A 14961-nucleotide genomic window follows, 5' to 3' on the forward strand; every position below is an offset into this window, starting at 1 on the left:
TTGAATCCTTTTAAAACTCAGTCCTGTCTTGTTTCTAGGGCTGGTCTACTGCTCCCATGCTTATCTTCAATGATACACACATTTCCAAGATCACATATCTCTATTGGGAATCATGCTGTCTTCTAATCTCTCTTGGCAAGATCATATCACAGATATTGTTTCCCGTGCTTAAAAAAAAACAAAAAAAAAACTGGGTACTGGGTTTCCTTTTTGTTCTCATATTACTTCCCCCCTCCCTTCGAGCCCGCTACCAAATACGGAGAATGCGGAAAGGTCAGGGAATGACCACCGCATATTCCCGGAGCAATATGGCCTTAGTTGATAATGCTCCTAACCCCCTCCCCCCCCACTACACAGCTACTGATACTCTACAAATCTGCCCTTCCTGATCTGAGTTTTTCCTCCCAAAACCTCTCCCAGACTATCCAAAAGATCACTGTCAAGTTAATTAATGATCTGTTTCTTAAACTCTCCCTGCACTCTCTGATATAGACTTGCAGTTTATTTTTTATTTTTATTTTATTTTATTTTTTTCTGCATGCCTTTTCTGTAGATATTTCTGTACGCACTGCTCTTCTGAAATGACGTCTATAATTCCACCACTCTCTTCCAAAACAGTCTGAACACATCTCACTCAGTCAACAGCTGTCTATTAACTCTGCATCTCCAAACTCACAGAACTAACTTTTCCTCTTCATTATTTTCCCCTTATTTTTCCCTTTGGAACAACTGTCTTTCACATGCATTTCCCAAAAATTTTAAGCAACAGAAATTCAACTGTGATATCAGCAAATATCTTCTGTCTTCTCAGGTAGCACATTGGTTATAATCACCATCCTCCCACACTGAATGGATGGATGGATCAAAAGTAGGATGATATTTGTTAACCTTTTCATGAGTGAGTTCCTGGATGTGTGGTAGGTTTTTGTAGTGAGTTTCAATATCATTGTGCTCTATACAGTGAGTATACTTGTGATGTATTGTTAAATTGTTATTGGAATTTTGATGTATTGTTAAAAATAACACTTTGTACATAACTTTTTAAATATTAATTTGTTCTTATTTTGACTTATTTTCCAAAATTAAAGTTATTGTCAAAAATAAAATCAGAATTTGAAAAATTTATATACTCACAAAAGGGTTAAGCAATAAAACAAGGGTGGTCAACTTAATTTGTGATGCAATCTACTTTTTTTCTCCAAAATGTGCCACGATCTATCATCTCAAGAATTTGATTGCAAGTGGTTAATAAAGTTAATCAACATATAATTGAAAAATGTTGTTTATAAATTTTAAAATTAAATACAATTCAGAATTCTTATTTTAAATTCATACATATTTAAATTTTTAATTTATGTGAAGTTTGTGTCTTCATGTCATCTGCCAAGCGCGCCTCTGTAGCCAGGTGGGAAGGAGCAGCAGTGCGTAGCACACGCTTCTTGATTAGACCGGGGTTCCAGCCCGTCACCTTCAAATACGGACGATGCGGAAAGGTCAGGGAACGACCACCGCATAACCTGGAGCAATATGGCCTTAGTTGCTAATGCTCCTAAAAACCAAATAACAAACAAACATCATCTGCCAAGCTTTCAAAATCTGGAATATACTGTGATAAGGCCAACTGTAAAGAATCTTCTGTATGCAAGTCATAAGAGTGGAGCGATTCTTTGTTTGTTTCAAATATGAAAAGGCTGATTCACATATGTGAAACCCAATTCTTTTTCTGATGATCTTTAGAAAGATATCATTTCGCAATGTAATAATTTCATTTTCAAGTAATATTTTTTCCATATGAAAAATCTCAGCGATTTTTTTTTTTTTTTTTTTCTGCAATTTGTTTCAATCTAAGTCAACATTAAATGAATAAGAAATATATTGAACAATGTCTTAAATTGTTTTAAAATCACTGAATCTGGTTTCAAAATCATCCAAAACTTTCTCAATTTCAGAAACATATTTCTCACTATTAAATTCAAAAACAGGATATTTTTGCAAATGATCTTGCATATTTGCAAAATGATTGAATTTTTTTTCTTTTAGATCCTTAGCCATTGCCAGAAATTGATATTTATATGTATGAAATGCTTCTAATCACGTCACCCACATTTTTATCTTTTCCCTTTTTTAATTCTAAATTCAGATCACCTAATTTACTGGTAAAATCTGCCAAAAAAGCCAGATCACACAACCACTCCATACCTTGTAGCTGCTGATAATCGTCTCTCTTTTGATCAACAGATTTTTCAATTTCATTCAGCAAATTTCAAAATCTCTGTAGAAACTTACTCCGACTCAGCCACCTCACATCTGTGCGTAATATCAGATCTGGTTCATTTTCATCGAGTTGCATTTTGAAAAGTCTCCTTTGAAGAGATTATCTTCTGGTTGGAATTCACAATTTTGAGAGCTGTGTCCATAACACTTTTAGTATTTCATCTTTTGCTGACTAACACTTGTTGGTGGATGATACAGTGGAAACAAAAAATCTTGGAATTCATCATCCTTTTGGCACAATGTGATGAATCTGTTAAGATGCCCCATCATTGCTTTAACTCCATCTGTTGTTACTGATACGAGCTTAAATAGTGGTAATTTAATTTTTTCAATAAAATTTTTGAATGCGTTAAATATATCAAGGCCTCTAGTTCTTTCTTTTAACAAAACCATACCGAGCAGTTCTTCTCTAGTGGCAGAATCATCAAAAACTATAAGAACAAATACGAGCAATTGAACAGTACCACTGACGTCTGTAGTTGTACAGAAAAGATACATGATTAGCAATATGAGCACGCAATTTTTCGCTCACATTTTTACTCATTTTTTCGATGCATTGCATCACAATATTTCAAGATAACTGCAGATCTTGATGATCACTTTTAATTTCACTTTTGTTCTTAAAATTTTCAAAAAGTGAATCTCTTATTTCTAAAAATGCATCTTTGATGAATTGACCATCAGAAAATGGGTTTGCATTTTTTTGCAAGAAAATGACTCACTTTAAATTATGCTACAGTTACTGCTTTAGATTGCAAATTAGGTGTCACGAAGAAATTTGTTGTGCAAATAATCTGGATTTAAGTTCTTTTAATTTATTTTTTCTAAGGTCGCTGTTATGCAGAAAATCCGATTGGTATTTACCATGGAGTGTTGAAGTGCCTTTCTAAATTCCCTTTTTTGGGTATAGCCACGGAAGCATTGTAAAGCAAACAATATTTTTCTTTTATCATTTACAAAAAAAGTATTCTAGTTCCCATTCTTGATGAAAATGATTCGTTTTGCTCTTTTTCATAGTATTCGTTTTAAATTAATGTGTAAGTACTGTCCAGTTATTACTATTAAGTAAGCTAAATAAGAATTCGACACATACACATGCTCTCCTGTGTGAATTTTCACTAGACAGGCCTTGCAGCTGCACAGTGACAAGAGTAGTCATGTGGTTCAATGGATTTTAATAAGCATATACAGTGGGGTGCATAATAATAATAATAACCTTTAGATTTTGACTAATCTATTTTTTATATATATTTAAAATCCATTGTGATCGACCGAAATTAAAGCCACGATCGACTTGTTGGCCACCCCTGCAATAAAATAACAGAATAGTATAGATTTGGAATCAGATAACTCCAGAAACAGAACCAGTCAACATTGATCAGATGATAGAATATTCTGAAAATATGAAAAATGAAATATATATAGGGGGTGGCAGAAGAAAAAAGTGGGGAAAGAACATGAAAGAAGGATGGAATTTAAGGGGTACTAAAAGTACTTGCCAAAACACAGTTTTTATAAAAAATTTAATTGGTTCTTATGTTTCTGGAATTCATTGATCCTAATTCCATATCCTTGTTGCCAGACTACTCTTTTGTTTATTAACTAGTATCTTATTTTCTTGTCCCATTCCTCTCTTTTTCTTGTTCCTTCTGTGTCTCCTTCACTTGCTTAGAATCAGGCATCTTAGTTACAACTTTATTTGCCCAGACTGTGTGTTTGGTAAGTTCCAATTTTGTACATAGTTCATGATTTTTGTGCCAGTGGTTTTTCTTTATAATCCTTTTCAACCAGTGTTTGTTTTTCCTTGTGTTAACCTATAATTCTTAATACTAGAATTTCAATCAAATTTCATCTTTCTCTCTAGTCATATGTCTTGAAAACAGAGCCCAGAGAGAATCTGAAGTGTTATATGTAAATGTTGACTTACTGTATTTCCCCATGTATAAGACGCACCTTAATTTTGTGGCCCGAAATTTGAAAAAAATAAGTATTACATAAAGTTATTGAACTCAAGTTTTATTCATCATAAAATTCATATAACTCCTCATCACTATCAAAACTCTCATCCATTAGCTTGTCCCCATCTGTGTCTGATGACGAATCACTGTCTTCATATATTGCCTCTCTCAGCGTGTTACAGGCTTTAATATCCTTGAGATATAATCCTCATCCAGTTCTGTCTAGCATTCAGCAGAAGATTCACGTCCTCCACGAATGCGAATATGACATCCGCTTCTGCTGGATTCTGAGCCACATTGGGATTAGGGGAAATGATTTGGCTGACGCCGCAGCCAAATCAGCAATTCCCAATAATAACCGCTGCCTGTTAGTCCCCTATACAGACTACAGGCAAATAGTACATCAAAAGTTACATTCCCAATGGCAGGATTCATGGAATAGACAGACTGCGAATAAATTACATCACATAAAGCCTGTAATTGAACCGTGGCAGTCTAGTCTGCGCAGCAATCGTAAGGAGGAAGTTGTTCTTGCCCGGACCCGCATAGGACATAGTCATTTGACTCATTCATTTTTGCTGAGGGCTGATGACCCTCCTATGTGTGAGTCCTGTGGCACAATTTTAACAATTAGACACATTTTAGTTGAATGTCCAGATTTTAGCAATATCCGTTTTACCGCTTTTATTCATCTGACTGAGCCGTATACACTCAGTCAGATTTTATCTGACAATGACAATGTGTCTGCTGTTTTTTGCTTTTTAAAAACAATAAATATTTTTACTCTTATATAAAATTTTTACTTTGTGCTTTTATATATTTGTTATACCTTTTTGACATAGTGACCTAACTAATTAGGTCACTGAAAATTTAAAAAAAAAAAAATTTTTTTATAAATGACCTGGTCTTGGCGCATTATAGCCTTAGTCGCTAATGCGCCAATAAAACCCAAACCCAAACCAAATCATATATTGCCTCGTCCTCAGTTCCATCTATGGCATTTGAAATGCCAAACTTCTTAAATTACTTGACAATGATCTCAAGCTTGATATTATCCCAGGATCTTTTCACCCAGGTACAAACGTCTCCTATAGTTGGTTTCTTCACTCTTCCTGCTGGTGTCAAATTGTCCCCAGAAGACTTCATCCATTGGTTCCATTCGTCTCTCATGGCAGCTTTGAAGGGTTTGTTAATGCTGACATCAAGTGGTTGGAGCCGGGATGTCAAGCCTCCAGCTATGACGGCAAGTTTTGTTTTTTGCTCTGCAGCAATCTTGTTTGCGTTTTTTGTTGTGTGCCGTGAACTGATCAAGCACCAATAGGGCAGGTTTGTGTAAGAGCCCACCTGAAAATTGGTCTCCTGCTCCAAACTTTCTCAAACCAGATCTTCATCCCATCCTGATCCATCCAACCCTTGTCATGAACATGGACAATCACTCCTCGAGGAATGTCTTCTTTTGGCATTGTTTTGCGTTTGAAAATCAGCATAGGAGGCAGCTTGGTTCCTTCGGCACAACAAGCTAGAACAACTGTATGATGGCTCTTTTCATGTCCACTTGTCTTCACAGTTACAGTTTTCAGCCCCCTTCTTATCAACAGTTCTGTTACTTGTGACATCAAATTGAAGGGGGACTTCGTCCTCATAGCTTTCAGGCATCTTTTGGGAAAGTCTGGTGCATGTATGCATGCTTAATCCATTCCGTTTCATGAACCTGAAGCACAATTGTGTCCTCCTTTGAAATCAGTAACTTCTTTTTCATCAGCAATTCTTCTTGCCTCATGCTGAACCATCTTTGTGGACACAGGAATTCCAATTGCCCTTTGCTCTTCAATTCATATCTTCAATTCCCTCTCTAAATCAGGCCATTTTGCTGACTTGCCTGTCATGGCCTTCTTCTGCCGTGGTATTTTCAGTAGGGTTTCTTCTTCCCGTAGCCAGTCTCGGATTGTTTTCTCAGTTGGAGGAGGACCAAATTTACGTTCAGCAGCATGATTTCCATTCACTTTTGCAAACCGGATCACTTTTAACTTGAATTCAGCACTGTAAGAAAATCTTTTTTGGGCCATTTCTGGGCAAAACGTAACCTAATATGCCAGTAACAAGTGCAAAACAATGAGCGCAAAGACAGCAAAGACGCACCCAGTTTTTAGACCCCAAATTTTTCAAAAAAAAGGTGCGTCTTATACATGGGGAAATACGGTATTTCTTTTCCTTGCTGTAACCTTTAAACTAATTATAATGATCTACAAAATTATTTTACTATTTTACCTCATACAAGAATTGCTTCAAACTGCAACAAGTAATGCTTGCAGGCCTGCTACGTTGCATACAAGCATACCCACCAGAAAATTATAATCCAGCTTACTTACCACACTTCAAACTGAAATAATGACATTTACTTCCCTCTAGATGTAAATGTCTAGCACTTTGTCTAGAGGATATAGATGAACATCTATATCCTCTAGACGAGGTTAATTGTAATCTGATTTGTAATAAAAATGAATATCTGACCCATAATATTCATTTTTATTACAAATTTGTGGCATTCTCAACAAATATTTAAAATCTGTTACGTTAACCAGCGGCACATAGGCATACTGGATTGCATAATATCTAGATCTGATATTTTTAATGGGCATACTTCTCAACAAAATTAGATCAAAATCCAATTTTTTTTATGTAGTGATGGCATGTACAATGTGTTGTCACTTGTTGTAGAAAGAAATATGCAGAAACACATAATACAGAATCTTCTAGGTAATATCCTGTTCTATTAATCTCTTTGGCTGTTTACAAAGTTCTATACCATCACAAGCATTCCACGACAGCATTAAACTAATTTCCCAGGGACTGTGCAAATTTCAGAGCTTGTTGCTTAATAATTGGACCTGATACTGGTATATTCTTTTCACATATCATTTGCACTCATTTTAAAACAGCTTTATCAACATCTTCGTATATACACAACTTAATTTGCTTCTTGTCTGCTCCTCCTTCAATTGCATTTAAAATTGATTCTCGATTTTTTAAAATTGTAGATAAGCTCCTTGCAGGTATGGCATATTTCTCCGCAATATCTTTTTTCTTAAAACCCTGGTCAGTATCATGAAGAATCTTTACTTTATCATTAATACTTAGACACTTTCTCTTCGACATTGTTTCCATAAAAATGTAAAAAATTACTGGACTGCAGCTCTTGCTGATACATACACCACAAACTTTGCTGCGCTGGCCATATAGTGAATACTGAAAAGGTAGCCGTGGGGATAAGCACCAGACCACCAGTAGCAACGACATGGGTTCGAGCCTAGGTAAAGCAAAAATAAAATTTATATATTTCACCCCCGGGGACTCACATCTGGTGAGTATGGGCTTGGCACACCCAGGGTCCTGAGCTGGATATCATCAATCTTCTCTCTCTCTCTCTCTCTCTCTCTCTCTCTGGGTTACTCGGGAACTTTTTTTTTTTTTTTCCTGGTGCAGCATAAGCCTTAAGCTTCCTTGCATCATATGGATATTAATAATAATAATAATAATAATAATATTCTTTTCACTGTTAGTACCGCCTACTCAATGACGTTCGCTTGCCAGTTCAACAGTATCACGTGACTTTTCCTATCAATCACTTTGAAGAAATATACGACTTTCATTCATATATACATGATAGAAAATTCACGGTTGATGTATGTTAATTTTCAGAAAAATAAATAAATACAAGAGCATATAGCCTATCTGATTGATGACAAATTGTTCTAAAAGAACGAAATTAAAAAAAAAAAATTCATGAAAACCATCTACTGGGAGTCCAGTTAGATGAGAACGGACATATCATATAATGATTGACAGGAAGGTCACATGGTACGGTTGAGATGAGAAGCGAATGTCACTCAGTAGGCGTTACTAAAAACCAATTATTGGTAGCAATTCTATGTATTGCCGCCGCAGCACGCTAAAGGCTTACCGCAGTGAATTTCGTTTTCCCCTGAGCCAACATCAATTTACAAACTTATCCTATTTATTTTAAAGTTTATGACCACTTTTAAGAAAACCCATTTGATAACTGTAACAAAAATGGAACAAAGACCCTCCTACAGGTGTCAGTGGCCACAAGTATTCACTAAAAGGATAATTAATTCCAGATGCTAATGCGTAATTTCGGAGGGAAGGAGGCCGTATATTTGAGCAGCTGTTTAGCAGTAAATGCTTGAAAATCTTCAAAAATGCTTTTACTAATTTATTTTAAAAATTCATTATAGAGTGACTAACACATCGCTACATGGGATTAATTTTACATGTAATTTCGTTTCAAGGTGCAATATTTTGGGAAAAAGTTCATAATATAGAGAAATTCGTTAAATAGAAGTTCGTAATAGAGGAGGTCCACTGTATATGTATGTGTTTTGTTGGCCTTAACTAAATCATATTTTTTGTGTTGAATAAAGCATCATTATATATACACTGAGTGATCACTGAATTATGACCACCTATCTAATACTTCGTAGTTCTTTCTTTTGCCCTCAGTACAACAGCTTGGCATTGGTGTCGGAAGCGTTCAGGAGGTATGGCCAACCAAGCTGTGTGTAATGCAGTCAGAAATGCAGGTATGGAGGTGATTGGTGTATCCAGGCACCTGATATGCCTTTCCATGGTGTCCCACAAGTGCTCTATAGAATTGATATCGGGGTAGTTCAGAGGCCAATCGATATGCTGGAAGTCAGAACTGTGTTCCTCAAACCATTCCTGTACAAGTGCCCGATGGCTCGGTGCATTGTCATCACGAAAGACACCATCGTCATTCGTGAAAAAGCATAACATAGCGGGGTGTACACAGTCAGCAAGCAGTTGACGATAGCGGAGACCACTGATACGTTGTTCTACATGCACCAGGGGCCCAAGTTCCTGCCAGTGAAACATGCCCCACACCATACAACTGCCTCCACCGACCTGCACTTTTGATACCATGTATGATGGATGAAGCGCCTCATGTTGTTGACGCCAAATCTGTACACGACCATCCACAGTGTGGGGTAAATAACATCTGATCCGACCAGCACACCTTCTTCTAGTCTTCTAACGTCCAGCTTTTATGCTCTTTGCACCAGGCGAGTCTTTTACGCCGATGAACCTCAGTTAGGAGAGGATGCCATAGGGGTCGTCTGCTGGTATAGCCCATACGTGCTAGTGTGCGATGCATGGTCATGCCAGATATTGTTCTGGGTTGGCCCATGTTGTATTGGGTAGTCAGCTCTTCGACAGTGTTGTGCCTGTACAAGTCGTCGGACCCGGCACTCACCTCTAACATCAACCTTTCACTGACCTTTGCAGTTTTGCTGTCGGGTCGTTGTTTGACCATTTTGATGCCAGTCCTGGTAGACTTTAACTACGGCAGCTCTCGAACACCCCACTAGTTCAGCCATTTGGGAAATTGAGGCACCAGCTCGTTGAGCACCCACAATCTGTCCTTTATCAAAAGTCCGATAAATCCTTCCTTTTACCCATTACACTCAGAAGTTTACTACCTACTGAACCACTGACACCTTATCTATGCTATGCTATGTAGGGCGACTAACTCTGTGCTCTCATATCTCATGTGGTCACTGGATTCCATTCAGTTTTCATAGGGGTGGTCATAATTCACTGTTCACTCAGTGTATATTACAACTTAAATAGATGTGCTCTTGAAAACACATGAGGTCTTAAAAAAGCACTGTTGATGTGAAAGGCTCTGAAATAATTCCTTGACCTCTTTGTATGGCACTGATTTTGTCACCTTTGCTCCCACTCAAGGGAAAACCTGGGTACAGCACTGGCTACATGTATCATTAAACCTATCATTTTGTTAACCATCTGTATGCTACACTAAAGCCATAATTATTAAGCACAGACAAATCTCATGCTTGCTCAGTGTGCTTCCTGTTGTTGGTGGTCCACCATCATCTTTCTTGTGCACTCGTTTTATTGCACTTCTCATAGTAACACCATTTTTACTAACCATTGTTATGTCTCAAAGGGTGCTTTGCCACCTTTGACTTTATTTATTATACAAATAAAGCTTTAAAGTTTCTCTTAGTAATGAAAGGAAACATTTTTCTCTATTTACTTTATTTTATTTTAATTAACGGTGAAATTTTAAGGTTAATTTTGTTCATTCTGTCTATTTTGAAGGCAAAATTATTATTTTCAGGAATTGATAAAATTTATTTTTATCTGATATAGATAATTTTAAATTCAAAAATAGTTTTAATTGTGTCTTTAAATGAGACATTTTCTTTGTGAATGATATCCATCAAAACCTTCCAACACTTTATACTCCACGATAAATATTTACCTTTGTGCATAAGGTGTTGGAATAGTTTATTGCTTAATCTGTAATAGCTCTTTAATTTTCTTATAAAAGTATTAATTAAATGTCTCACACAAATTAGGATCGTGCCAGGCAAGCATTAGCTACAGATGAATTGGCTGCAGCATTGGCAAAATTGTCTGTTATATCCCAACGGATGGTTGAACAAGCTGCTAGGGAAAAAACGGAGAAAATCATTAGTACAGAACTCATGAAAGCTGCCAGCAACCCAGAATTGCAGCCTCACTTACAGAGTGTTGCACAGAGTGCCTTTAGTGGTTTGCACACAAATAAAATTTCTGCAGAATTAGGTAATGCTTTCATTTTGTTTATTCTGTTCATTGTCTTTATTGAGTTTACACTAATTTTTACATTCTGAATATTATTAATAAATTTATAAATGCAAAATTTTTCCATAAAATAGCTTTATGAGCACATACATTTTTTATGAATGCCAACTAGTTGGCATTGGCTATTTTACACTGAAATATAACAATTGCTGAAATGAATTAACTTAATTTTGCAGTTAAAATTAACGTCATCTTTAAATTCCAGTTGAAATTTATTTCAATTATTGCAATTTTATTTTAATAACTGAAATTTTAAATCTCAGTTATTAGCCAAGTGCAATATTCATTTGTACTTAAACTCCCAGTAGTTACGTCAGGATAGTAGCTATCTGCATTGCAGAAAAGCTCCCATTCGAAAACATACTGGTCAACTCCAGAGAAACCTTCCAATTCAAGTCATAGGGGTAAAGGTCAAAATCAAATGTTCTCTATTGAATGTGGGTAGGGTGAAAAAACTTTGTGTTGTCCTAAAGACACTTGATAATGACAAAAATCAGAGTTTGAAACTTAGTGGTGGGTGGGTGATTAAAAAGGATTCATTGATTGTAAATGCAGACTGCCAAACAATTAAGGCACAGCTGGAATCAAATTCATGGCAGTCATGTTCTTTTAATAGAGTATCAGAATATCAGTTCTTGCATATTACCACATTTGGAAGTAAAGATCTCAAATTAAAATTTTTGGCATGCTTTCTTAGACTGAAAACTACATATAGACAAAAGACCAACTACCAGTGATTTTTCTTCTGAAAAGATTTTTTTCGGTGAAACCACCTGATGTTAACAATTTCAGATGCCAAATGGGTAGTGTTCAGTGAAGTATATCAAGTGAACTGATGAATTTTGATTTTGAGTTAATATTAGCATTACCATTAGCATTAGTAGAGGTATATGATGCAAGAAAGCAAGTTTGCAGCATCAGCCAAAAAAAAAAACGCTCCCATTCGTTCCAAATACCTGTCCAACTCAGCCTTAAATTTATTTAGGCTATCAACTTCTACAACAAAAGATGGAAGTCTGTTCCACCAATCAACTACCCACTGGTTAAAGGCAAACTTCCGCGCATCTATCCTATAACTGCCTTTCCTCGGTTTGAATTTATGCCCTCTCAGGTGATTATTCTGAGCAAGAGGAATAATCCCATCAGCATTGAGCATGCTCAAACCATTCAAGGCTTTATACATATCAGTCAGATCACCTCGCAGGTGCCTAGTCTCCAGACACTGTAATCTACAAAACTTAAGCCTTTCTTCGTAAGTGCAACCCTTCGTTCCATTTACTAATCTTGTGGGATATTATCTTTAATATCCTTATATTATAAATGAATAGGTGCATTATAGTCACAGTAGCTTATGTGTCATCAAACCCCATAACAAACTAATCTTGTTGCCCTTCTTTGTACTCATTCCAACAGCTCTACATCCTTCTTAAAATGAGGCCTCCAGACCTGTATACAGTGCTCAAGATGTGGCCTGACCATTGCCTTATACAAGGGGATAATCACCTCCTTATCCCTGCTAGAAAAATTCCTGTATATCATTGACAAGACACCATGAGCTACTCTTGCAGACCATCTGCACTGCTGAGAAAACTTCATATCTGCCTGCACAATTACTCCCAGGATCTTTTCATTCTCAACCACTGTCAGTGTAGTACCACAGAGTTGATACGTTACTCTGGAGTTACTGCTTCCCATATGTAGTACAGCGCTTTACATTTGTCAACGTTAAATTTCATTTGCCACCTCTCAACCCATCTGCTCAACTTTTCTATATCCTGTTCCACCAGTGTACTGTCATTAGTGTCCTTAACAACCCTGCAACCTTCGTATCGTCTGTAAACTTGGACATTAAGCCTGATATACCATCATCAATATCATTTATGCCGACCGGGCTAGTCAGATGGGTAAAGTGCCTGCTTGGCAAGCCAAAGGTCACGGGTTCGAATCCCGCCTCGGGCTTGGATCAAAGTACTGCAAAAACCTTGGGAGGTGCATTATGGCCACAGAAGCTGATGCGCCAACAACTACCAAAAAAAAAAAAAAAAAAAATCATTTATAAATACAGAAAACAACAATGGACCCAACACTGAACCTGAACCCTGACGGACTCCATTAATAACAGTAGTCTGCGAAGAGCAGTGTCCATTGATTGCCACTCTCTGTCTTCTCCCACTCAACCATCCCTTAATTCATAGCACCAATTTGTCTCCAATGCCACACTGCTCCAATTTTTGCAGCAGTCTTCCATGTGCAACAGTATCAAAAGCCTTCCTAAGATCTAAATATATGCTATCAAAGTTAATTCACTGCATCCAGTTCCTTTGTGACCACGTCATAGTATCCAATCAAATTGGTCAGACAAGACTTCCCCTTAACAAAACCATGCTGTATCCAAGCTATAACTGAAGTCTTGTCTAGATGATCCTGCAGTGCTTCTTTAACCAGTGCCTCCATTAATTTCCCTGGAACAGAAGTTAAACTAACAGGTCTATAATTACTTGTGTCGCCCTTTGATCCTCCTTTGTGAGTCACTTTTTGCACATCTCCAGTCCATGGGTACATCCCGAGTCCAAGGAAGCTGGACTTACTGGCATTCCCCTCCCTCAATAACTCCTCGTGTGTGAATGTAGATGCAAAATACTCATTTAATTTGTTAGCCACCTGAGCAGGATCATCAACAGTTGAACCATCAATATCCAGTAGACCAATCTGATTCATCCCTTTCCTTCTAGAGTTTACATAGGTAAAGAACTCTTTGCTGTTTTTCTTTGCATCCTTTGCCAAAGATTTCTCATAATCTGCCTTTGCCTTCCTAATCTCCCTTGTGACTTGGTTACAGACCAGCTTATATGTATCCCATGCATTTTTCTTCTCTGCCACGTCTCATTAGTTCATCTGACATCCATTTAGGCCTAAGCCTTGAACAATATTTCTTTGTTGGTATGTAAAGCCTTTGTAGCTTCCTATGTTGTCGGTATGTAGCTTCCAAGATTAATTCTTTGAACACTTCCCATTTTGAATTTTCTGTTGGTAACATCATCAGTTGGTCCCACCATATAGAATTTAAATACTGTCTGAGACCACTGTAGTCGCCTTTAGGAAAGCAAAAACCCTTCCCTTTACCCCTGATGGTAGTTACCTCTTTGAGTAAATCCCACTTCAGCACACTGTGATCACTGCCACATTGTGGTTCCTTTATCTGCAAATTCTTGATGCATCTGCAGATAAGGATAAATCACTACTGATAATCAGATCAAGAGTATTACTCCCTCTAGTTGCCTCCCGAACATGCTGATGTAGAAAACAATCATCCAATAAATCCACAAAAGCCTTGCTAGTGTGCGAGTGACTAATCCACAAATTCCAGTCAATATCCGGGAAATTAAAATCCCTCATTATAAGACTCTCTGATTTACTGCCCCACTCTATTTCCCAGTACAGTTTCTTATTATACTCATCAGAGTCATTAGGCCTATAACACACTCCCACTCTAAATTTTGATCTCCCAATGCTTATGGTACACCAAACTGACTCGACACTGCACTGTCCAGCAATGTTGACTGGCTGCACTTCCTTGGATTTTGTGTTTCTTAACTAATAGCATAACCCCTCCTCCCTTCCTATCCTGTCTATCCTTCCTGCACATTGTACTCCCCAAATTCCAGTTCTGCATCCCTTATATCTATGTGGCACCACGTCTCTGATATCCCAACAATATCTGCCTTTGATGTTTTTGACCAAACACCTCAAATTCATCAAATTTATTTACCAAACTCCTAGCATTGGTGTATACGCAAGTATACATGCACCTGTTCCTATTCCTAGTTACCCTAACACAATCCATGTGTTTACAAAATTTTTAACAGAATATTATTTTTAATAATTTATCTCTAGTCAAAGGATTTAAAACTAATTACCACTAGGATTACCTTGCTAATGAGTCTGTAGGTGGGAACTGACTCTCAAGCCACAGAATAATGCCACAATCCTCTACATTTAAATATTGAATTGTTCTTTGTCCCTTTGGCGTATACTT

The 14961-nt window shown here is 37.1% G+C and overlaps 1 protein-coding gene across 5 annotated transcripts in view; it reads left to right on the forward strand.

The window, feature by feature from the left end:
- Positions 1-14961, forward strand: part of Kdm5 (Lysine demethylase 5) — a 589167-nt gene that overhangs the window by 464464 nt on the left and 109742 nt on the right. For all 5 annotated transcript variants that reach the window (XM_090384917.1, XM_090384920.1, XM_090384918.1 and 2 more), the window contains one exon: positions 10658-10886. In XM_090384917.1, the coding sequence (XP_090241043.1) occupies positions 10658-10886 (229 nt within the window). The remainder of the gene's footprint in view (positions 1-10657; positions 10887-14961) is intronic.

Source organism: Mastigoproctus giganteus, chromosome 11 (assembly GCF_048544385.1).
Source record: "Mastigoproctus giganteus isolate SK-2022 chromosome 11, ASM4854438v1, whole genome shotgun sequence".
NCBI lineage: Eukaryota > Metazoa > Arthropoda > Arachnida > Uropygi > Thelyphonidae > Mastigoproctus > Mastigoproctus giganteus.